This window comes from Strix aluco, chromosome 26, assembly GCF_031877795.1.
Source record: "Strix aluco isolate bStrAlu1 chromosome 26, bStrAlu1.hap1, whole genome shotgun sequence".
NCBI lineage: Eukaryota > Metazoa > Chordata > Aves > Strigiformes > Strigidae > Strix > Strix aluco.
In genome coordinates, this window is record NC_133956.1 from 2005584 (window position 1) to 2029474 (window position 23891).

The following is a 23891-nucleotide window of genomic DNA, read 5'->3' on the forward strand; positions in this document are numbered from 1 at the left end:
TCATTTATCTGCTCTGTATTAATGAGTCATCATGGCTCTAACCTTTATTCTGACTTTTCAATTATTGCTGTTTAAGAAGCATCCTGTACTTCTAGTCGTGGAGGTGGCTAATATTGTGTCATCTAGATAAAATACTTGGTTCCAAGCAGACGGATGAGAGTGTCTCTCTTCTCATGTCTAGTGGTAGAGAGAAGAGGCCCCATCCTGTGTCCTGGAGATATGTGGAAACACCTGCAGTTTCTGTCTTTGCTTAAAACATTGCTGTTGGGCTCATCTCAGAGCTCTGATGCTAAGAAGCCATAGGCCAAAATTCAGGTCCAAATTGTGTGTTCTTGCTAAGAATAGTCACTCACTGCATGCTTTGGTCTGGGGGTGTTGCTTCTCTTTCCTTGTGTCTCCTGCTGCCTCCTCCAGACCACTTACCTTGGCTTCTTGCAATGCCCACTATTCAGCAGAAAACCCCAAACGATTGGTGTTGCTGAACGCCAAAGGCATGAATGTTGTGAGGGAAGGAAATGAATTGTGACTCTTAGTGAAGCCAGTTTGTCTGCAGTATTGCCAAACTCTATTAACTAGTTGTTTAGCATTCAAAGAAATGTCTATGTATATATAAAATCAAGGGGTGTGTTTTTCCCCCCTTTCTTTTTTTTGTTAAGGCTGCCCTGTAATGAAGCTGCAGTTGAGCTGTTGCATGTGTGCCTTTGCCTAGCAACTGTGCCTAGCAACGTCACGGCATCGCCGCGAACCCGGCGCTGGGATGGAGCCGCTGGCTGTCAGGGAGCTGGTTAGAATGGTAATTTGTGATGAAAGATACTGGAGCCTCTTTTCAGGAGGCTTGCAAAGCCTTGTTCTTAATTTCTTGACCTTCAGGCTTCCTTGAATACCTACAGCCAGACAGCTTTCTGCCACTGCCCTGCAAAAATCCAACAAGCTGAGAGTTGCCTGGTAGCTCAACGGGCAGGGCTTCGAAACCTTCATTAGTCTTTCAGCCAAGTCACGTTGCCTTGCACTTGGCGTGGGGTAAACGACGTGTATGTGAACAATTCCAGTGTCACAGCCAATGCACCATAACTTCAACTAAATCTGAAGCTGCCATGTGTGACACCCTTCTGCAGTAACAGAGGGGCAAGACTTAAAATATGTAACATCTGCACTAGGAAATGCATCTACTTCTCTTAAAAGCAACTCTGGGGCAAAAACCTGAGAGTGTGCTTAAAGCGTAGCCAGCTGTGGCCGCTTGATTTGTTTTTAAAGTGTTTAAAGCTCTTGTCTCTTCCTAGGGTATTCAGAGCCTTTTTGTTTGATTGGGGTTTTCAAAATCTTAATGTAGGAGCTATTTCAGCCAAGGTTCCTTGAAGCCGCATGAAGATAAGTTGACAGTAACTTGTGAAGTGCAATGGAAGAATGAATGTCCTTCATTCTAATGCAAACAAAGGACATGAAATAAAGTACTGCTTGTCACTTTTGTCATAGGACAGACGTGCGTGTAGTTAGAACAGGGTACAGCAAGGAACCAGAGTTGCAGAAGCTAAATTGGCTGGTTTGGCCTCCCTAGTGAAAGCTTACAGCAGTGGGTGCTGGGCTCCGTAGCAGATGTGTGAATCTTGAACACGTTGGGATATATACATATATATACTGGACAGATGGAAGAGTCTCTCCCTTGCTGACGGCTTTGAGTGCATTGTTAGTGCAAGACTCCTGCCTGCTACCTCACAAGGGTTTTTTTTTTTCCTCCTCTTGTCACCTTTGAAGCAAGTCACAAGTTTTTTTATGCTCATCTGAGATGGGGTGGTCAGTTCATGCAAAAGAATGCTGATGGGAGTGACAGAAGTGAGGACCTTCTGTAACCAGGCTTGTCTCTGGGTTTGCAGTCAGCAGGCATGTGCACACTGTGCAGTGCAGTAAAGTGTGAGAGGTTCTCCCCCCAGTGTTGACGGTGCTGCTGTTTGCTCTGGAGAGGCCAGCCTGGGTGCTGTTAGGGTATGGCTGTGTTAGCACTGTGCTGTGTTCAGGCTGCAGTCGGGGGTGGTGTCCTGCTTACCACTGCCAGGCTAACACCCCCGTCGTGCTAGCAAAGATTGCCCCGCTGCAGGCTCAGCAGCTTGGTGGCAGCTCTGGATGTATGTCTTGTTGATGTTGGCTGGTTCCGTGACGCTTTGGCTGCAGCTGCCTAGCGTGAGTTACGGGTGAGGCTCTTTAGTCTGGCTCCACGTGGGCTCCAGCTCCTCCTGCACTCGCTGTGAATGGCCATGTGAAGGCTTGTATTGAAGTGGAGCTCAGCAATTGAACTTGGTGTGTTTCACGAGGTAAGCGCAGCTCCTTTTCCAGGCACTTCTCCTTGAGAGAGGGGAGCATCATCATCCTTTTTTGCAGAGAAAGCACAGCCTGGAGGTGTGGTGGTGTGAGATGTTCCTGATTTTGCTTGTGTTCAGTACAAAGTGCAAAAGCTTCATGGAGCCCTACCACAGCCTTTAGATTTACATGATGTGTGTTGTCTGGGATAGAGTGGGAAGAAACAGATCTGCAGTTTACATGACGAATCTTATTCTTGAGTCCTTTACTCTGGTTTTAAACAAGTACAAAAAGATGCCAATGTGGCAGATCTTCACTAGTAACTATACTGATAAAGCTCAACTCAGCTCCAGGCAGGGTGAGCTGTAGTACATTTGGCCTGGCTGACAGATTCCTATGCTTTGTTCATTGTGAGAAGGTTCAGGCTTTTCTTTCTTTCTGTGTACGTTCCTTGCATCAACAAACTCCGCTTGCTTGCCTAAACACGATCTCTGTAGGTCAGTAGAGCGTGGAAACAATCTCTTCTTTTGTGATAGAGTCAGAACAGGCAGAGCCCATTTCATTGCTTTGTTGGACACAGGCATGTTTCGGGGGCCTTCCAGATTTAGTGATCAATGTGATCTTTGTCACCATGTTTTCAAGGAAGATGGCGAAAGCTGAGATTTGATTAAAAGATACTGAGGCATTCTGTGTTGTGGAGTAATTGGTAATTTAGTCATTTAAATGCCTCATCAGTATTGGCCAAGCAAAGCTTTATTTGTTACGCATGTTTGAAATACTTTCGAGCGTTGTGTCCATTGCTGTCCACTGGATCAGGTAGTGTATGAAGTGGTATGTGTGCCTGTGTCTCTACAGCTAGCTAACTTGAGTTAGTGCAAATAAAATGCAATATCTTTTAAGAATGCTGCTGTAAATAATCAGGAAAATATGTATTCGTTAATGTGTCTTGATGAACACAGACTTCTCTGATATTTACTTTGGTATTGCTTATATTCAAAAAAAGGTGTTACCAGGGATTTTCTAGGAACTTATTAAAATGCCTCCAAAGAAACTTTTTGGTATCTTCTATTATTATTCTTTAAGCCCTCCTGCTTCCCCTTCTAACAGTAAAATAAGAGGGAATCCATCTCCCTTTCCCCTCATTATGTGCAAGTCTTTACTCCTAACGCTTGTCCTGCTTTGGTTGTTTAAACTGTAAGCTTTACAGATGGTAAAGTGGTGTATGAATCTGCGGGAGTGATGGAGGAAGATACAGCATGCACCCGGGGAAAGCCAGCATGACACGGTAATGTCTCTTTGATAACCAACACGAGTGTGTGGTGTGATATTCACTACAGAACAGCTCAAGCTCTTACCAGATACACAACAGGTTGTGTGATTATTTTTTTTTTTTTTTTGCGTCTGCCCTTTGAAAGCAATCTTTTATTAAAAAAAAAAAAAAAAAATCTGGTGAGGGTCTTGGAGACTGAGGTTCCTTCTGTTTCCAGGTCTTTCCAGGGTAGGGATGAGGCAGGCTGGCCGGGGACAGCGTGTGTCAGTGCCATGCTGCCATGCTACCCTCCCTCTGTTCAGAACAGAGGACACAGCCTCAGGGGACAACCTGGCAGCTGCTATTAGGACCAGTGTACTCACTTAGGCAATTTCTAGCTTAACCAAATGAGGCATTACTCTCCAGCAGCTGAAGTCTCTGGCCTCTCAGCATGTCAGGGGACTGCAGTGCAGCTGTAAGACAGGACATATGTGCAGTGTCATGTTCTTGTGATTTCAAGTTTTGTCCTGCCAATGGCTTTTGATGTTATCTGAAATTGGATGCTTCCTTTTCTTCTCTACAGCATGTCAGAACTCCTTTGACCTTGCTATTGGAAGTATACGTCCTTTCAAGGTTCAGTCATGAAATATGAAACCAAAGTATAATAAAGCAGAAAGGACTTTCTTCAAAGGAGAAGGTTAGCTTGATGTGGAGGGGAAAAATATACCAGTGGGGTTGGCATCCCAGCCGTGTGGATGAGGCTGTGTTCAGCTCAGGCTTGGGCTTGGCTGCAGCACTCTCTCCAGTTTTTGCCTTTACACTGCAGGACAGATATGGAACAGCTGGGGTGAGTCCAGAACCTCACTGGGTGTTCAGAAACATCATTGAACAAGGCAGCATTGAACAGGTTGGGCTCATGTATTCTGTAATAGTGCTTTCCAACATTTTGTAGCTGTTGACCTCAGTGTTTTCAGTGTCAGGTGCCTTTGTTGCTATGCAGGTGCTTATTGCATTTCTAGAGAATTTAAAAGAACAGACATGAGGCTGTTTTCTTTTCTTGCCTTTCACAGATGCCCACAGGCATTATGAGCTGCAGGTTGAAAATCATCTGTCTCGGGAGGAGATGGCTGGGGAGAGCAAACTGTTCTTTGAGGCCAGTGTAGGTAGGAGAAAATGCCATGGTCTAAGAGGATGAATCTGAGCCAGACGTTAATGAAATAGAGAGTTATAATGCTTTTGTCCAGGTTTTTCCTAATCTGAAATATCTAAGCGTAATTTCTAAGATACACTGAAATGTTACATGATCACAGAGCAGTGTGGCAATGCGTGAGGATGATCCAGTGACAGTTGGAAGTTCCAGACTTCCCTTTCTTCTTCTGCGCAAGTATTTGTAGTTTCCAGCTGTAAGGTGGTTCGGTTGGAGCTTTTGCTGGGGAACTCCAAGGTCAGCAATGTCACTAGAAAGCCCAAACATGTATAGGAAACTTGCATCATTTTCCAAGCCAAATTTTTTGGTTGGGAGGGGAAGGGAGGGCACATGTGGGAAAAACTGAATACGTTATTTCAGCAACTTCACCATCATCTTTTCTGTTCCTCTCTTCTTTCTACTTTATGAAGCCCTTGAATTGAATTGTTATGCTAACGTTGGAACAATGCCTAAATGTAACAGATCTCTGCAATAACAGTTGAAAAGTCTGGGCAGCACTGAAAGGGACAGAAAGTGATGACAGAGTGGGAGTGAAAGACTGTTGGAGTTGGAAGGGAAGTAATGTCTCTCTCCAGAGAACTGGAGGTGACTAAGTTGGTTTCAGGAATGATGTGTTTGATTTGCAGTATCGCAGTTTTGTGCCATCCTGCTGAAAACTCACATACTGCTTTTGATTTGAGGTGGATGTTATAAATCTTTCTGGACTTGGCAGTAGTGGCATGAGCTGGATTCAGATAAAATGCATGTTCTTTGCCCTTGTATTCTTCAGTTTATCCATGTGTTCAGAGAGGAAAAGGCACTGGGGCTATCTGAGAGTAAGTCATCCCCTTGATGATATTCTTGGATCCACTGGCTTTTGATTAAAAGTTATAGTTAATGGAATGTCTCTGATTAAAAGTTATAGTTAATGGAATGTCTCTGCATTATTTATTACCCAGAAGGCTTTGATATAAGACTGTAGGTTAAGTTAAAACTATGAAAAGGTGAATACTTAGGGAAACAAGGCTTAGATTTATGAAGTGTGAAGGTATTTTCCCTGTTTGTTCACTTAAATTGTGTGAGCAAGAAAGTCAAAGCTAGGCTCTAGGTAAACTACTTAATGTTTGTGATTGTCTGTAGTAGTGGTTTAGAAGATGACTATGTAACGAAATGTAATTAGTTGCTGATAAATGATTCAAAACAGGTAAACGTTGGGAAAGGGATCATTTTTCCTATTAGATGGCAGATCAAACAATGTTTTTAAAGAGTTCTTGAAGATGAGCTGTTCAGTACAGGGGGTGAGCTCTTTGGCCGTTCTTTCTGGGGAGAAGGTTGTGAAAAGAGCTGTGTGAAGAAGCTGGCTGTGAACATTTCACAGCCGGCTCCTTCCACTCCTGTTGCGAGGCCCCTCAGGACAGGGTTTGTGCCTTGGCGCACACAGGAGTGTTCGGGAGGGACCCGCAGTGTTGGTCCTGTGCCGTGGCATAGCCAGTTGTGTGGGAAGCTGAATGAGTCCTGTGTGGTTTCACGTGTGTCATCCCACAGAGAAAGCCGGGGCGTGGCTGTTTTAACTGTGTCCCCATCCTTCAGCTCTGCCCTACTCATCACAGCCTCCAAATGTGCTCTCGGGGGATGCTGAAAACCTACGTCAGCATTTGAGTGCTGCTTCGGAGTTGGGATCGCGTGTCTTGGTTTGAAGAACTTTATTATGCAGTGAAGGTGAATGACTCTGGACAGCAACGTAAATGAGAAGTTCCCGATGTAGGAGCAGGATTTACCCATGGTATTTTAGGCCAGAATGGAATGTGTGTGTGCGGGACACGGATTTCAGTTTTCTTGGGGAAAGGTTTTATGTTCATCTGTTTCATTGAATAGGCTAGAACAACACAAAATAGAAACAATTGTGCTACATAACAATAACTTAAGGAAATGACAATACTAAAACCTACTGCATTGAGCAGACAGCCATGTATCATCAACAGATGCTACTGTTGAGAGCAAGTCAATGTATGAGAGTTGGTATTTGTTCCTTTTGAATTGTGCAGTGACCATACATCAGTGTTTGCTAAATTAGATTTCTTCTGAGAAACAAAGTGCATCAACTTATATTTTAGGAAGCACTTCAGAAGTAAATTCTGTTTCCCTCTAAAGTATTGCTTCCTTAGATACTAATAGGGTGTAAATCAACATCGTTAAAATATTTCCTTGATTTACACCATATGGATCTGGCCTGGTAAGTTTAAGGAGTTGAAAGTGGGTGGAAGATGATGTTTTGTACCCATTTCCTTTGCACTTGTAATGTCAAACATCACCTTTTGTTATTTAGCTTCTGACAACTTGGTGAAGATTTGTAGTGACAGAATTTGAATGTACAAGTTTACCTGAGTCTGTAGAGCTGCTGAAATTCTATGTCAAGTGATGAAACCCAGTCCCAGCCAGGGGCTTGAAGGGCACAGCACTCCTGTAAGTGTTGCGTATTTGAGAGAAATAACAAAATTTTGTTGCTATGCATGTGCTTGAATGATTGAGTCTCATCTTTTGTAAATGTGACCTGGTTTGTTTTGATCAGTGTGCAGTGACCATCATGTCTGCCAGTCATGAGACAAGGAAGTCACTGGGGGGTGAACTGGTTCTGCTCCAGAACTCAGCCGTGTTACGTTAGACAGGGGCCATGCTGGAGCTGGAGTGACTGAAATGAGAACGGTCCCGTGCTCACGTATCCAAACGGTTTCTATCTCCAGTCACGTAGCTTGTACTGTCAAAGGAAGTCTTGGGTTTTGAGTGCAAGGACATTCTTCTTACCCAACTCGTGGCAAGAGGCTGATCGATGCCCAGAATGAAGCTTGAGGGTTTTGCAAACTTTCCTGCCTAAGGAAGAGGCAGCCGGGGCCGTGTTCAGCTGATAGTTATTTTTTGGTTAAGTGTCCAGTCATGTTAAGTTTTGTGGCATGTGGATTAACTGTGTATTATAAAATGCCCCAGGCAGCCCCTGTTTGTTAGAAATGCAGTTATTCTATGAGCATATTGCAAAGTAAATATTTCATCATTTTCCTTGTGCGTATGAGCCAGAAGTGAAGCCGATTAGTCTGTTTACATTGTTCAAGCAGTGTATATTTTGCAAAACAAGCATTGTAAGTGGGGACTGATAAAGCTGATTTTTAAGCTCTATCACTGAGGAAATGGTTGTGCCCCTGGATAAAGATGTTTTTCTGAAAAGCCCCAAACCTTCCACAAATGTGGGTTTCCTTGGGTTGTGTTTTTTTCTTCCGCCTTGCGGAAGATTGTGATTCCTTTGGAGAAAGGCTCTGTCCACTGACCAGTGCCAAGTATGATAATGTCTTCGTCCTTGTGTGGAAACTTTAAGTGCTACTGCAATAAAATTACACTGATGCATTCATTAAAAAGATATACTCTGATAATAAACCACTCTTCAGAATTGAAAATAGCAGGTTGCATTGGCTAGGATTAGCTCCATTCTCAGACTGGTCATCTCTGTCAGAGTAGGACGTGTGCCCACAGATACCCACTGATGAGTTTCATGTTGGTTTTACACCTTTAGAAAGTATGAGTCCATGAATAATACTGTTAGAAGCTGGAATAGCTACATAAATATTTACACTGCCACACTGAGCCTTCTGGTGCATGACATCTGATCCGTTAGCTTTCTGTATTTACCTTTCTTGTTCGCTGTTGTAGCTTTTGAATAGAGTGGCAAACTGAGAGGGGGGAAATGCCACCCTTCTGGAAGGGGTGTAATGAAGTCCTCTGACACCAGGGCTGATGGTTACTCTATAGGGGGTGTAAAGGCAGTGGTCCCTGGGCACAGCTTGTCCTGTCGTTGCTGCTGGTTCTCGTGGTCACTTGCCAGAGCCCCATCAGAGCTGAGGTCAGGGCGAGGCAGGTCCTTGGCTGATCCATGAGGAAGCTGCTGTGTTCCCATTACTCAAATAAAGTGTGTGGAGGTGCCTCATGTCCAACCTCTGGGTGGGAGAGAAGGCTCCAGAAATTTTGCCAGAATGTTGTCCTCTGTCAGAAATGAATTCACCTGGAACTTGACAGCACAGACACTGGCACTGTCCTTTCATACCCTTCTACTTACTCATGCTTCTGGGCCAAAGGGATCAAAAGAACTGGTTTTGCAAGTCTTCAGAGGAGAAACAGAGTGTTTCCTTGTCATGTACTTCATATTTTAGATAAGGTTTTGTCAGTCAAGTCTGAGCTGAACTAACTCAAACCTGAAAGCAAATTATAGAGTACGCATAAATTCTCTTGGGCTTCCTGGATCTCTTTCCCGTGCCCGCTGACTTTTTCCAGCAGCGTCCAATATAAATGAGTTCCCTACTATTACGGTTGATGAAGAATATATTGCTTTCCAGTTTGTCAGCTTTTGGAAAACTAATTTTTGTTTGCAATAAGCAATTTTCTTTTAGCCGTGTCTAAAGCACTTCTTGGTCAAAATTGTGAACATGCAGATATTTCAGTAGATTGATTTGATATGTCATGAAACTTATGTCCCATTTTTCTAATATTTATTTGTTTTTCTTCAGCTAGGTTTAAAATCATGTACTTTTTTTTGGCCTTTGCTCTTTTTTAATCACTAATTATGCAAGGATGACATGAATTTATATTGATCTTAAAGCTTGTTGCCTTTCATACAACCTTGGAAGTGTTTGGAACACTGTTTCTGACCTTGAATTTATTTTCTGAACTTCATGAGGTATCAGTAGCTTTTATACCATCAGGAAATGGAGTGATACAGCCTCTTTAATTTCCCAATTTCCTTAAATTGTTCTGATGGCATTTACTTATGATTAAAATAAAAAATGTGCAGCAGAGACAGATTCAATATCCCCCCATTGCCTATTGAGTGCCAGTCTGGTTGAAGAAAAGAGGATGTGATTGAATTTTAGAGAACTGAAGCTTAAGGATCTTTGGCAGTCTCCAAGTTATTAAACCAAACTGGGCCTGATTTTACCGCTCTGTGGTAACAGTAATATTCCCAGTCTCGTGCAGCTTTCTGGCACTAAGCTAATACATCCTTTCAGTGAACTCCACAAATAAATGGAACTGAAGTGGAGGAGGGAGGTAGATCTCACTCTTGTACGTATTATGCATCGACAAAATGCACTGAGAAGAGGCAGTTATAAAAATGCAAAGTACTTTAGTCTGCCCTTGTAAACGAGTTATGTGCCTAGCTCAGTTTTGGTCCCTGGTGGATTATGGGGCTGTCCTAACTCTCACTGATGTAATAAACATGATACAGAAAGATTCCCTGGGTAGTAAATATGATTGACCATTTTAGATTTGTAAAGGTGCAAACTTGGTCTTGCAGAGAGACGTTTCACTAAGCATTTTTGCACCAAAGTAGGTCAATCTAATTATAATTGGCTTTAATGAGCACTACTGTGCAGTTCTCTACCTGTAGCTGGTTGGCACTCAGAAGTGCAAATGCCATTGCTGCCTTTGAAAAAAGCAGTGAGAAATCAAAGAAGTAATTTCTAGTCTAATTCGTTTCAACTTGAAAGCCTCGGTTATCTACATAAGCAGGGGTAAACAGTCCAGCATCAGTAAGAAAAGCCAGAGCAAATGCAGGCAGCAGTGATCAGCAGCTCTGGTGCTGGCCATAAGATAAAGGTGAAATTCTGCTGTTGGTCTCACAATAGTTGCTTTGCAAACTGTCTGGAATTTGGCTTTGGTGTGGAGGAGTGATTCCATTAACACCTGTAGGAGTTAAACCAGTTTGTTTGGAGTGAGTTTTTCTTTGTGCCTCAAAAGACATTTGGTTAAAATAGCAGTGAAGAGAGAGGTAAACACTAAGAATTTGTTGTTTAGGCTGTTCCCAAAACACATTTATGTACCTGTTTTCCCCAGAGAGAAGAAAATCTTGTATATCCAGAAATTGTACATCATGGCAGTTGATCTTTATCTTTAGGATGGAGTGTTCAGAGGTGCTGCTTTGGGGAAGGAAAATGGATTTGAGGGAGGTATTAAGTATTTAGCTGGTGGGTACAGGACTGGGCTCTTGTTCTGAGAAGATGTAGCTCTACAGCAGCTCGGTGGGAATACTGATTGGAAGACGTTTGCTATGTGTTGAGCCCGTGTGAGGAGCAGAAACCTTTCAGAGCTGGGTGAGAGAAAACAGAGCAGCCTGGGAAGGCTGGGTCTAGCCAGCAATTCTTTTCCTGTGTACCCCCATCAGGTCTAATATGGGTATGTAGTGTTACTGGGGATGGCAGCTTTTGGCTCTGGGCCACAGTCCATAGTGTTTTGCAGTGGTGCAGTTGCCAGTTGGGGGTACGCAGACCAGAGAGCAAGTGGGCACACGCCTTTTCCTTATGGCCGTCTGCCTGGAAAGGCTCTGTATGAAAACCATCGGCTCTTCTCCCTGCTAGGAGGTAGTTTCAGGCTAGTGAGCAATGTTTACATGAAGGAATGTGGATGGAGACAAAAGAAACTGCTATTCTAAGAAGTTGCAAAGATTTGGGGTCTTTCTTTGTTCCTTCCAGATAACTATTTGAGAATGATTTGTTTGTTAAAGGCTTTGAACTGTGTCCTGATGTTTCTAGAGTCAGGGCAACTTTAATTTCTGATCTTTTGCCATTCAGTTTTCATGCAGTCTTGTCCAGACAGACTACTCATTTGGTGACTCAGTTCCTTATTATGTATAATGTCCATTACAGCTTTTGGCCTTTCAAGGTGAGGGGTGGTTTGTGTCTGCGTGGTTGGGCCCTGGTCTTCTGTCTCTTATTTAGGGTAAAAGAGACGGTCAGCTTTGGCATTGTCATTCTGCTGTTCTGTGGCGTCTGAATACCTCATGCCTGAGGCACCCAGTATGGCCAGGCACTCTTGAAACGTGTTAAATCCCTGAATGCCCTGTATATGAAGAAGAGTATGTTGGACTTTGTTGACTGTGACAGGATGTCTGAGTGAGCATCTGTGTCCAGTTGCAGTCAGCAGCTGCTGTAATCAGCTGTTTGAACCCATTGTGTTTACAGCTAGAGGGAGCAGTGCCCAGGAGATGGTGTTTGGGGTCTGAGTTCCTGCAGGGAGGACAAAGGTGCATCTTTAGATTTTACTTTTTATCTGTTCCTTGAGGCCATGAACTGAGAAGAAATTCAGTGGAAAGAATCCTGTATGATATGCTTTGATGGTGAAGATATTAAATGTGTATCCTACACCATTTGACTTGTACTTTTGTCTTTTCTCTTGCCAGCCCAGAACTGCAGTCACGTTTTACAGGGCCCAAACGGGACAATACAGAGTCCAGGCTTCCCATATGGATATCCAAATTATGCAAACTGCACGTGGACAATCACTGCTGAGGAGCAGAACAGGATACAGCTTGTTTTCCAGTCCTTTGCGTTAGAGGAAGATTTTGATGTATTATCTATCTACGATGGACTGCCTCAGCAGGGGAATCTGAGAACAAGGTACATTGTTCATAACAGTGATGTTTATAAACATGTCCCCATTTCTGCCACTGGGATTATATCTAGATTGGAGGTTTATGCTGCAATAAACTGGGAGTGCTTCTTCATGAGCATTTCTTATAGTTGTTTTGATTCCTTATCTCTGATAAGGTTTGAAATGTTTCTCTGAATGCCTGACAGTAATGATTTATCAGGAGTCATTCTAGGCATCCAGAGAAGTTAATTAGAAAATGGAGCAAGGGGGAAGCAGAGCTGATGTGTAGCAGAGCTTTCCTCAATCCAAAAGAGATTCTCTGAGTGGGAGGATGGATAATGGATTTCAGTTTATAGCTCTGCCAAATGCTTTGTGGGTGCATTTGGGTAATTCCCGAACTTGCAGTCTGTTCACCAGCTGGACAGGGGTGATAATCTCTCATGTCTGACTAAACTGTGGGATCTTTTGGAGTAAGGAGTGATTGAGTAATACAGCTTACTGTGAAGACTCTCCATGGACTCTGATCTTTGAGACTTTCAGGTACCATTCTGGTATTAATAAAAAGTTAAGCAAGAGGCTGATTTTGAAAAAAATAATGTATTGCTGTGGTAGCAAATGTTATATGACATATCAGACTTCTGCATTTGAAGGAGTCGTGATCTCAGACCTCCAGATCTGAGTCATAGATGAAGGCAGCGTGGTGACTTGTGACATGACTGCTGTTGTCTGCTGTGGTGTCTGATTGCAGCTGAAGTCTGACAGTAATATCCTCAAAAAGTAATAGAGGCAATGGCAGCATCCAGTGTTAGAATCCCTAGTAAGAATGCTGTAGTCGTGCACAGTCCTGGAAATTAATGTTACTTCAAACCACTTCAGTTTAGGACAGATCCTTTGACCTTGGTGTCTTGTCTAACTCAACTGGAAAATCTGAGTTAAAGAAACGCTGGTGAAAATCAGCTCTTTGTGTAGATTATTTCAGTTATGCAAATAAATCATATCTTTATCTTGCAACTGTGCTTGAGAATCATCTTAATTATGCGACCTCATCACTTAATCAGAAGGTAGCATAGTGCTTTGCTTATTATGTAAAGGAAGCCTACATCTAGTATAAAATTTTGCTCAGAAAACTTTCTGTGGCGAGTAGTCAATGCTGCTCTTGCCCTGACAAGCCCCCTGGCAAATTGCTCTGCTCATCAGCAGTGCCACATGTTTCCTTTTGCCCTCTACATGTCAGTGGGAGTTCCTGCTGAAGAAGCAAAATCTGTGAACAAAATAAATTCAGAATTAGGGTCACGATGGGAGTAAATTAGTAAGACACTGGAGACGAGTTGCATCCAGGTATTGCTCTGAGCTACTCGTATGCATGATACGATTATAGATAAAGTAGCAGGAAGGGCATCTTCCTACAGATGACCAATACAATGGAAGTCGGAGATGCAGCTTGGATACCATCCTGATAATTTGCAGCCCTGCACTGGGGGAAGGTGAGGAGACAAGTGCAGTCCTCCCTCTGCATCACTGGTGAACTTCATGTGCAACTTGAGTAGATGCGTATAAGGTGCGAGATGAAACCAGGAGCACAAAGCAATGTGAGAATGTTTCATCTCTAATGAGGAGATGAGGTGTTCAGGAGATGGTGTCTGTTTAGTACAATGGAGGAAAGTGAAATAAATGGAAAAAAGAAAGAAGGTATTGAGGAGCCTTTCTAGGGGTCTGAAAGCACAGAGGACAGACGAAAATAAATGAGATATGGACTCTTGCATGATGGATGCTTGCATTCTTCCCCTGGATGTTTCTAGATTAGTGACTTCAGAACTTGGAACTTGTTCCTCTGTGCTGTTTGGTGTCTCAGTTCTTTGTTCAGCTTATATTTTTTGGTACATCAATCTCACCTCATTAAACTGTGTGGCTGTTGCCCAACTTTTTTTTCTTTTTTCCCTTTTTTCTTTTTTCCTGTGGCTATCAATTTTGTTTTTTCTCAGACTGCTTTCCAAATGTACTTAATTCATCATTGAAGTGCAGCACTTGAAGATGGATGACCATGTGTCATTCATCAAAGCTTATGCCACCAGGAGGCGGGCCAAAATAAGCTGTAAGCAAGTGTAAAAGAAGGAAAAAAATAAAGCATGCTTCTTTAGAGAAGGAACCTGTTTTGTTCAGTATGTCCAAAGCTGATCAACAAAATGGTTAACAGAGAGGAACTGTATCTCTGTTTCTTCCATTCTTGAGCTGATATTGTTGCACATCACTGATGTATTTCAGTAGGCTCTGCCTGCTTGACTGGGAGAAGAGAAAGATCTTTGTGTTGATGATATTTTCTTGGGCTGAGGGGTGGAGAATGTTTAGTTGTCTCAACACCCTGATGTTCCATTTAAGTTATATATTTCCAAGAGCTTCCTTGGTCTGATGTGTCACAGTGTTATGTCTCTGCAGTCCTGAGAAGGGGTTAATAATTGCATTCATCGTGTGCTGGCAAACACCCTGTTGTCTTGCAATTTAATGTGGTGTGAAAGTTCCCTAATAGAATAAGAGCAGACTTAATTCAATGAGACATTTGCTAATAAACTGCTTTACTGTATATTAGGGAATTTGCGTTGTGTGTTTGTGATGAGTATGTGAATATTAAATGTGTTTCAGTGTCTTAATTTAGACATCCAAGGCTGTTGTCATCTTTCAGTGCCATGACTTTGCTTTGTTTGCTAAAATCAGAGCTTGTTTCCAAGTCCTTGCTCCTTCAGCTTCTCTCAAATAATTATTTTTTTCCCGACACCATACGCTGGCTTTCAGCAGGGACCACTGTAATAGTCTCCTTTGAAATCTGAGAATGGTGATGGCTGCAGATTTGTCTCTCCCTTGAGTAGGAGAGCTATGTGTTTTCATGAGTTTAGATGAGATTTGTAACTTCCCTTCGGTGCCTGTGTGTGGCTTTCCCTTCTCTTAAGCGGTGTTTGTGCTCGTTACACCAGACCAAACTCTCCCAGATGCTCATCCTTCAAGTTCTGAACTATTCTGAACTGCCAGTGGGATCAGAGGGATGCATGTGGAGACCTGATCTGAAGACTGCAGTTACTCAAGAAGAGTCTTTTTGCAAATTCCCATTGTGCTTTGCTGATTGTGTCATTGTTAAGAGGATGCTCCAATCAGGTTAGTTTCCTGATTGGTTTCCCACTGTGCTGGGCTTAGAAGCTCAGCAGAGACCTGACTAAAATTTGAATATTTGGAGTTATTTATGGATCTAAGATTGCTATGGGATTTGGGAGACTCTTTGTACCTTTTTGTGTCAGACTGTTGTTACATGACATAACCAGACAGTAGTTAACAAGAAAGCCACATGACATCTTCAGGCTTTTTCATCTGCTGCTAATAATTTGCAGGATGCTTTTAATGTGAGAATCTTAAATTAGTTGCTAATTTCCTTATTTGAAGTTTCAGGCTTGCACTCAGATCCAGGGAAAGTATACTTACGATATAGCTGGTAAGTCAGTCATTTCAGATACCTAATTCTGTGTTCCTGCAGGGAGCCACTGAATTTACACTCAAAATAGGACTAGTCAATTTAGACAATCAGATTTATTTTTTTCTTTCCCAAGGTGTTTAAAACTACTTTGGAAAGCCCAAGGGACAGCATGTGCAATCTTTTTTTACCAGGAGAGACTGCTCACTTGCATATGTGCTGGACAGTGCTGGGGTAACTTATGATCTTACAACCCATGGGCTTTCTTTCCTGTGTGATGGGGGTAGGTAATTGCACTGTCTTCTCGTCTACCTTTCCTGTTCAATGGAAATGTTTCAATGAAACTGAATTTATTTGACTAAGAGAATATGTTTGAGCCAGTGTATGGAGAAAAATAAGTGTTTATTATAGCCAGAACCTCAGTAGTGCAGTTTGCATTTGTACAGAAGTTACTAGGAAGTGTATATTTACACAGCTGTGAGGAACTGTCCTATTCTGATGTTGATGGAGCGTGCAGGGTTAGAGAAAATGCTTGCAGATCATTAGTGCAATAACTTAATATTAAAAGCCAAGAAGAAATCTATACTGCCTTTAGCTCACTGGCACTGTAACTTCTAGCTCACGTCTCAACATTAGGCACAGTGTCTTCTGGTGAAGTTGCTGTTGCTTATTAGAGATACTCATCCCTCTTCCCTGACACGTGACGGAAGAGTTAAGAGGAGGATTGCCATCAATACTCTGTAATTGACTGAAAGATTAAGTATTTTGTTTGAACTTAAAATTACGTGATACTAGTGATAAGAGTTGAATTATCTACTGGGGTGACCTATTTACAGATGCGACAGGAATGCCTGTTTCTCCTTGGTAACCTTTTAATTATTGAAATAATTCTTTGAAAAATTGGACTAGGTGATTTGTACTTAATTACCAATCAAAAGCTTTTGATATTAAAAACAATGGAAGGGAGGAGGAGGCGAGGAGACAGAGGGAACAGTGAAGGAGAGAATTCCCCCCATGTGCCATATGCTCTTGCTTGTAGAGATGCAAACCTGGGTTAAAGTAACATTTTTAGGGTTCTGGCTTCACAGGTACTGGAGTTGCTGGGGTTCAATGCTGTTAAAGAAATTCCTGGAGAAATAGAATTTGCCATGTGGTAATACACAGAACCTGCATTGGGATTTTGTGTCGAGTCACCTTTGGTCCTGTGATATTCCTTTGTAGCTACCTCATGTCTCCAAGCTGGCTACAGTTTTTTACAGAAAAATAAAGATATATAAAACAGAGGACCAGCTAAATCCTTCAGTGAACTTCAGAATCCTACCTCCCTTTTTCCCTTACCAGAGTCTTTTGTCACTTCATGTTAACTCCAAGGGAGGGAAAAAAATTAAAAACCCCACAACAAAAAACCCACTTAAATTTATGTTCTCTGCTTTGTAGAATAAAATACACTTTTTTCCTGAGAAGATACTTGTTTGAGCTGCTCCAGCAGCATTAGGGCCTTTCGCCAATGGCCCTTTTGCTCTGTTCTGAGGAAGTGCTGAATATTTAAATTTCATCTGCAAGATAATTGATGGAACTAGATCTGAAAGTCCAGGAAAGCTTACGGAGTTAATGCAACTGCATCTAGGGTTTTCAACTTTGAGAGCTTTATTCAATTTTTCAATATTTGTTAGGAGAGTGTGCATCAGCATGAGTGATAAAAGCTGATGATTAAATCAAGGTGGGAGCTTTTTACCTGCTGCCATGCTGAATATGGCAGGCTTAGGAGGAGGACTGGCTCTGATCATGTGGCAACCTATTAAGCAGATGGAGAGGTAAGGTGATGGAGTAGCTTTGACCCTGATTTAAGGGTTAGAGAATCTGCTCTCTCATGACATTGCTTGTCCTGTATGAACACAACTTGTCTGCAGCAAGGCCTGCCATTGTGCTGTGGCCTGTACCATATCTGGTAAAACAGGATCTTGTTGAAAATGGGAACTATAGAATTTCTTCTAGGTCTGGCTCTCCCCTACGGTGTCTAGTACAGGGGGTTTTCTATTGTTGGGCCTTCAGGTGTTGCTGTTACTCAAATAACACTTTGTTTTAAAAATTGTTTTGTTTTCCCTCTAAATTGCTGATTAACCATGTTTACAGGTAAAATCTACTAGCAAACCTTGGCAATGACTCTTGCTTCATATTAAGGTGTGCTAAGTGTCTTAAGTGTAGAAAGATTTTCTGTAACTTGGCAGCATCTAATAGATTTTAATTAAGACTCTGCACTGGAACAGTCTGCTTTTGATAGATCTGTGAGCACTGAATGCCATTAGTAATTGAGGTAGGTTTTAAACGGGTGAATTGAAGTACTGTATGGAAATTCTGGGAAGGATCATGGTGTCCTTAGTCTTCCATGCCCAAATTGATGCAACTCAAGAAAGCCTCCTGTTCCTTTGTTGAGCTGTGGTGGGAAGGAAGGGGCAGTGCCCCTGAAGTGCTGTGCTCTAGGACACGGTGACGTGTTTGGGGAGTGCACTGAGGTGGCAGACAGAAGTTTTACTGGACTCTGCTGTTAACCTCTTGTAGTATGATGTATTACAGTTCCCTCCTCAGCTTTTCCTCTTGCGGTTTATCTGTGTTGTCTGACAACACTGGGCTTTGCTTTTCATAATACAAAGTCATTGCTGAAGTCCAGGATCATATATTCTTCTGTAGATCCCTCTAGCTGATGTTTGGTTTTACTTCAGGTAAACTTTTAACAGTGACTGCAAGCCTTTTGGACAGCAGAGGTAGAGCGTTGGGAGGTCTGAATGCGATCTGGTGTATGATCAGTGTAGATCTGCACTGCCCTCATCTACAGCGTCCCAGGCAAATTGCATCTGCATGGTGACATCTCCAACAGCTTCCATGGGGTTGCTCCTTTCCTTATCAAAGGTGGCTGACGATCAAGACAATAGCTGCTGGTGCTCTCCTAAGAACTGTTCTATACAGAGAAAGTTTATCACCTTTTTATGCATGTCTGTATGTGGTGGTTGAAGTGATACAGTCACAGACATATTTAGTTGTCTTGAGTCATTTATTTTAGACGGAGCTGCTTTTATTCTTTGAGCAGGAGTGGCAATTTCCAAAACCAGTGGGTGAGCTTTTGGGGTCAGAGCAAGTGAGATTAGATTTTTTTTTTTTAGCAGTGAAGGGAGAGAAATTGAACTAACCCATAGCCCTTGCATAATCGTGCTTCTCATTTTGAGATTACAGTGCTTTGAGAAGGAACAGGTCTACTGTATTGTCGTAGAAGGGAGAAAGCAGCACAGGGAAGTTCAGTGGGTTGCCTTGGGCAGCACAGTGAGTTATTAGCTGTTAGCTGTTGGTTATTGAACTCGGTTTGCCCAGTTGCTGTGTTACTGCAGCACTGCTTGATGAGAAGGTGACTACAGTCTGCTCCTGCTTGTGTAAGAACCTGTACAAAAAGTCTTTTGACTTTATTAGTACAGAATCAGGTCATCAAAAATGATTTTACTTTTAGTCAATAGATATTGATGTCAGCATCAAGATGGCCACTTTCTTCGCTGATAATTAGTGCCAGTTGCCCATGAAGAGGATGCTGCGGGCGGTGCAGCAGAGCTGTGGATGTGCAGAGGCGGTGGTAAAAGCAGCGCTGGCAGAGCACGAGCTGTGCCGGTGGTCCTGCACAAGAGCAGAAGCCCTAGTCCTCTTCAGAGCCCAGCAGCTGCTCTGCTTGGTGGCATTGGGCAAATGACTTATCTCAGTTTTCCCATCTGTAAAATGTTGTAATGTTTTATTTTGGCAAAGTAAATTTGTAAAATGCTTGGAAGACCCCAGCTGGAGGGGTCTGTCTGCTAGGGTGGGGAAAGAGATTTAAAGTACAAAACAGACAAAGTTCACAGCCATGGCTTTAAATCCATTTCCTGAAGGGGGGAAATATGTACATGCTTTCATGTTATCTTTTGAATGCAGTGAATCTTTAGGTCAAGAAGTTTTTGTATCTATAAGGTCTGACCTTGAGAGTTTCTCAGGCACAGGGCCTCTTTAGACAGTGTATGTTTCCCTTTTATCAAAATTAATGAAAGTCTACAGGAGATGATACAATCTTACTAGATCATTGAAGATACAGTGCAGTTGTGGAGTGCTATTACTTGCAGTCTCAAATAGAAAATTGACAAATCTTCTGCGCTCGTTGACTCTAATTCATTATGCTCCTGTTGGGTGACAGAGGGTGGCCTGGCTCCTTTTGGACTCTTCAGAATTGGATTTTAGTGTGTTGCAAGAGCAACTGCTGACATCTGGTCCTTTTTCTTAATAAAGAATGTAATTGTCTGTTTGTGAATTCATAGCTGTTTTTGGAAAACATAAAGGCTTTTGCTGTCCAAAGATGCTCTAATTGTCCTTATATCTTTAGCAGTTTTTATAATATTTAGGCCTACAGCTGATTAGAGCTGCTATAGTGGAATAAAAGGTTTAGGAAGCAGATAAATATTTTTATTTGAACTGTTGGGTAGCTTATGTTGTCACTGATCAATGTGTAAACTGAAGTGTGAGATGCTGTTGTAGCATTTTCGTATAATGTTTTTTTTAGCTATTGAAATTGAGCCCTTTAGCCATCCAGGTGCATGGCGAGACATCCTCTTGCTGAAGCTGTTGGCAGTTTATGTACGTGTGGCAAAGGAGGAGCAGGGAGATGGGAAGTGGTGAGCTCCCAGGCAGCAGGACCTCTGACGCTGCTGGATTTGAACCCAGGGCTTTTCACCTCTACCGCGTTGTGCGCTACTGGGCTCTCGTGCTAAACATCAGCAGTTAGCAACGTTTTTATCCTGTTTCTGCTCAATATTCAGCAGTCACACAAGGTGCAAGTGAGTAGATAAATAGATATGACACGAATCAATATTACAGTCTTTTTGGATAAATCTTCATCAGCAGGAACAATGGGATTTGTTTCTTTTTCTTTTTCACTATACAACACACCTTCTAAAAATCATATTTTTTATTAACCTTGGTTGTCTTGACTGCCCTGGCTGCGGAGGGACAGTTTGCATTGTTTTTGTTCCATTTGGGTGTTTCTTTTTAACTTAGTTTTATAGAAAAAAAATTTCCGCTGTTTCCTTCTCATCTGTTGCCATTAAATCTTACTTTATTATGTGTTATTATAAATTAAAATCTTAGGGAATTAGCGTAGGCATTACCTGACTTGTGGTGGGAAGTGAGACTGCAGTTTGTATGGAAATCTCCAAGATGGATCTCAGCTGTCTGTCCCAGGATTGTGTAGGCAGAGCAGTGCTTGCCTGATGCTGCAGCTTAATATTCACTTGGGGGAAGTAAAGATTCTCTCAAGACTGATGACTAAAGTCTAGTTCAAATCCTGATTTTGTATGCACAGAGAGTAAGAGGGATGCACAGACTTGGCAGATGAGACCTGGATTCACTCTGCGTGTCAGCCTTGGCTCTTTACAGTTGTGTAGCTTTAGCTTCTTGAGATTTAGATAGAGAAAACAGGAGGAACAGGGATGCATGTGTAGTAAGCACATATACTAACAAAGCCATAATTAAACTTTTTGCTTGACTGTCTTGCCTACAACAGTATTTGAAACTAATGTTAGTTTGTATCTTCAGTCCCACTGTACCTTGTTTGCTGTAAATCTAATGCTTGGTGCCGTTCAGCTGGGAACCCCCATACGCCCTCACTGAGGTGTCTAAGCATCCGTCCGGGACGGGTGGGTGGTCAGGATTGAGTATGGTGGGGACTGGGCTGCAGAAGGAGCTCGGGGTTCAGAAGATGGCTGAAACCTTGCGGCAGGCTAGTGGCATACCTGAGAGCACAGCCCTGGAGCTGTGACCCCCGGCACTGTGGTTTCAAGAGCTGCCTCCCAGATGAACAAGCTCGAACGGGTTAAAGTGGTATTTCAGTTCAGAATGCTTCTGGCCTGAGAATTTTTATATTTACTCTGCCTTTCTTGCATTTAAAGCTGCTTTGAACATTCATGTCTATTTAAATGTAAAGTTCTTGAAGCCGTAGGACACGTTTTTGCACAGCATGCAGCAGAAGAGTTAATGTTACTAAAGGGCTGGTGCGAATATTGGGGTATTTGCAGCACTTCCAGTATGATAATGCTTTCTTGTTCACCAGTTGCATTGTGTTTAGCAATAACCCTTGTGTGACTTGCAGGGGGTTCTGAGAACTTATTTTTCCCATTTACTAGATTGCACACTCCTAATTTTTTTTTTTGAAGAAAGCCAGAAATAACCTCGAACTGCCAAGTTTTGTATTGACACTGCTGAGCTTTACTTGGTTTATATCCAAACTTGTCTTTGTTTACTCAGAGTATCAGCTCAGATTTGCCAAGAGGTTACTAAAATTTGGTTAACTTTTCTGTGAGTTTGTGTTTTTCTTTTTTTGGTTTGTAATAACAAGACAGAGAATGCCAAAGTTTGTCAGATACCTGCTTGCATCTCACTGCTACCTGCAAAAGTACAGGAAAAATGAGCATGGAAGGGACATGATAAAAATAATAAAATAAATCCAAGTCCATGGCCTTCCCACTTTATTGCATTGTATGGAAAATTAAATTTATTGAAATTTGATGCTTAGTACCTGTTTCCAGTTTGAGCCGTGAAGGCCTCATATATTTGAGATGGCTATGCTGGCTTTAGGCTCTATAAATAACGCTTTTCTAGTGGGAATTGACCCAAACCCCATTTTAAATGAGCAAAGAAATCTATCCAGGCTGGAATTTATGAGCCCTGTGACTGTCCCTAGAGACTGTGTTAGTTAATGAAGCCTTTGTCAGTGTCAGAGGTAAGCAAAGGACTCTTGTGGCTTGATGAATTATGCTTGGCTTGGAGAAGGGAAGAAAACGCAGTTGATTCCTAAGCCATGCTGGCACATGGGGTTGGGTTGTATGATTGAGAATTGTTAGGCTGAGAACTGCTTGTGAAGTGCTAGATTAACTTTATGAAAAAAAATGTAGGTGTAGTATATGTCACCGTGAGCGAGTTTAACGGACAGAGAAAGCTTTTTTCCCCCTTAATGCTTGTTACTGTCTTGATAAGAAAAATATATAGTAATTTATGTCAGAGCCAATGGATTACATTATTATAGAAGCAACTTAATTATCAACCAGCTGGGCAGAGGGGATGGTTGGAAAAGTAGTATGGAATAAAATGGGACATGTGGCATTGGTTGGCAGCAAAGTACTTGCTTGGTGAAATATGAACAGAGAATATAGGAGGAGTTACTGCTGCTTGCAACGTACTTCTGAAGATATTTGTCCAGGATCTGTTTGTAGTTTGACTCAAAAATAAAAGCAGCTTGGTTTTGAGCATAAATCATTCCAACAAGTTGAGTAAATCCAAACGTGAACTGATACTCTTTTTCTTGTGTCATTACAGTATCCTTTTAAGCTGGCTGAGATTCTTTTGGTCCAGAGTATCATTTCAGCCTTATAGGGATCAAAATTAAAGGACTTGGTGGTATTAGTGGATAGAAAACTGACTGTGAGTCAGCAATTTGTGCTCGCAGCCCAGAAAGCCAAGAGTGTCCTGGGCTGCATTGAGAGAATTGTGGCCAGCAAGGTGAGGGGGGGGATTCTCCCCCACTGCTTCGCTCTTGTGAGACCCACCTGCAGTGCTGGATCCAGCTCTGGGGGCACCAACATAGGGATGAGGGGTAATGAGTTTAACCTGACAGAGGGCAGATTTAGATTAGATATCAGGGAGAAATTCTTCCCTGTGAGGGTGGTGAGGCCCTGGCACAGGTTGCCCAGAGAAGCTGTGGCTGCCCCCTCCCTGGAAGGGTTCAAGGCCAGGTTGGACGGGGCTTTGGGCAACCTGGGCTAGTGGGAGGTGTCCCTGCCCATGTCAGGGAGGTGGAACTGGATGGTCTTTGAGGTCCCTTCCAACCCAAACCAGTCTGAGTCTGACAACTCAGTAACACCAGTGAGGTCTGCCTTTCAGGCAGGCTTTTCAGCGTCTGCAGCATGCATGAGCTGGAAGTGTTTTCGGATTATGCTCTGCTTGTTTTATTGATGATTAATGAGAACATTCATGCTACCAGTTATTCTGTCAATATGGTAGGAAAAAAAAAAGCTAACATCTCATTGTAACTACCTGTTCCTTTAATAAACACACAGAAAGAGAGAAAAACTAACTGAACCACTGAGGAAAAAATTCTGAACCAGACAAGCCTGAGGAAATGCTAGCTGAGCGTTAGCCGTCTCCTCAGGTGCATGTCTTTCATCCGCATTTACTGAAAATGGGTGAAAAGATCTGCCCAGTTCTCCTTGCTGAAAATAGAAGGGATCAGATGTGTGAAGGAGGTGGAG

The 23891-nt window shown here is 42.4% G+C and overlaps 1 protein-coding gene across 1 annotated transcript in view; it reads left to right on the forward strand.

The window, feature by feature from the left end:
* CSMD2 (CUB and Sushi multiple domains 2) overlaps positions 1 to 23891 on the forward strand; it is a 305966-nt gene that overhangs the window by 16872 nt on the left and 265203 nt on the right. The window contains 1 exon segment of the mRNA XM_074850802.1: positions 11941 to 12157. Within this exon segment, the coding sequence (XP_074706903.1) occupies positions 11941 to 12157 (217 nt within the window).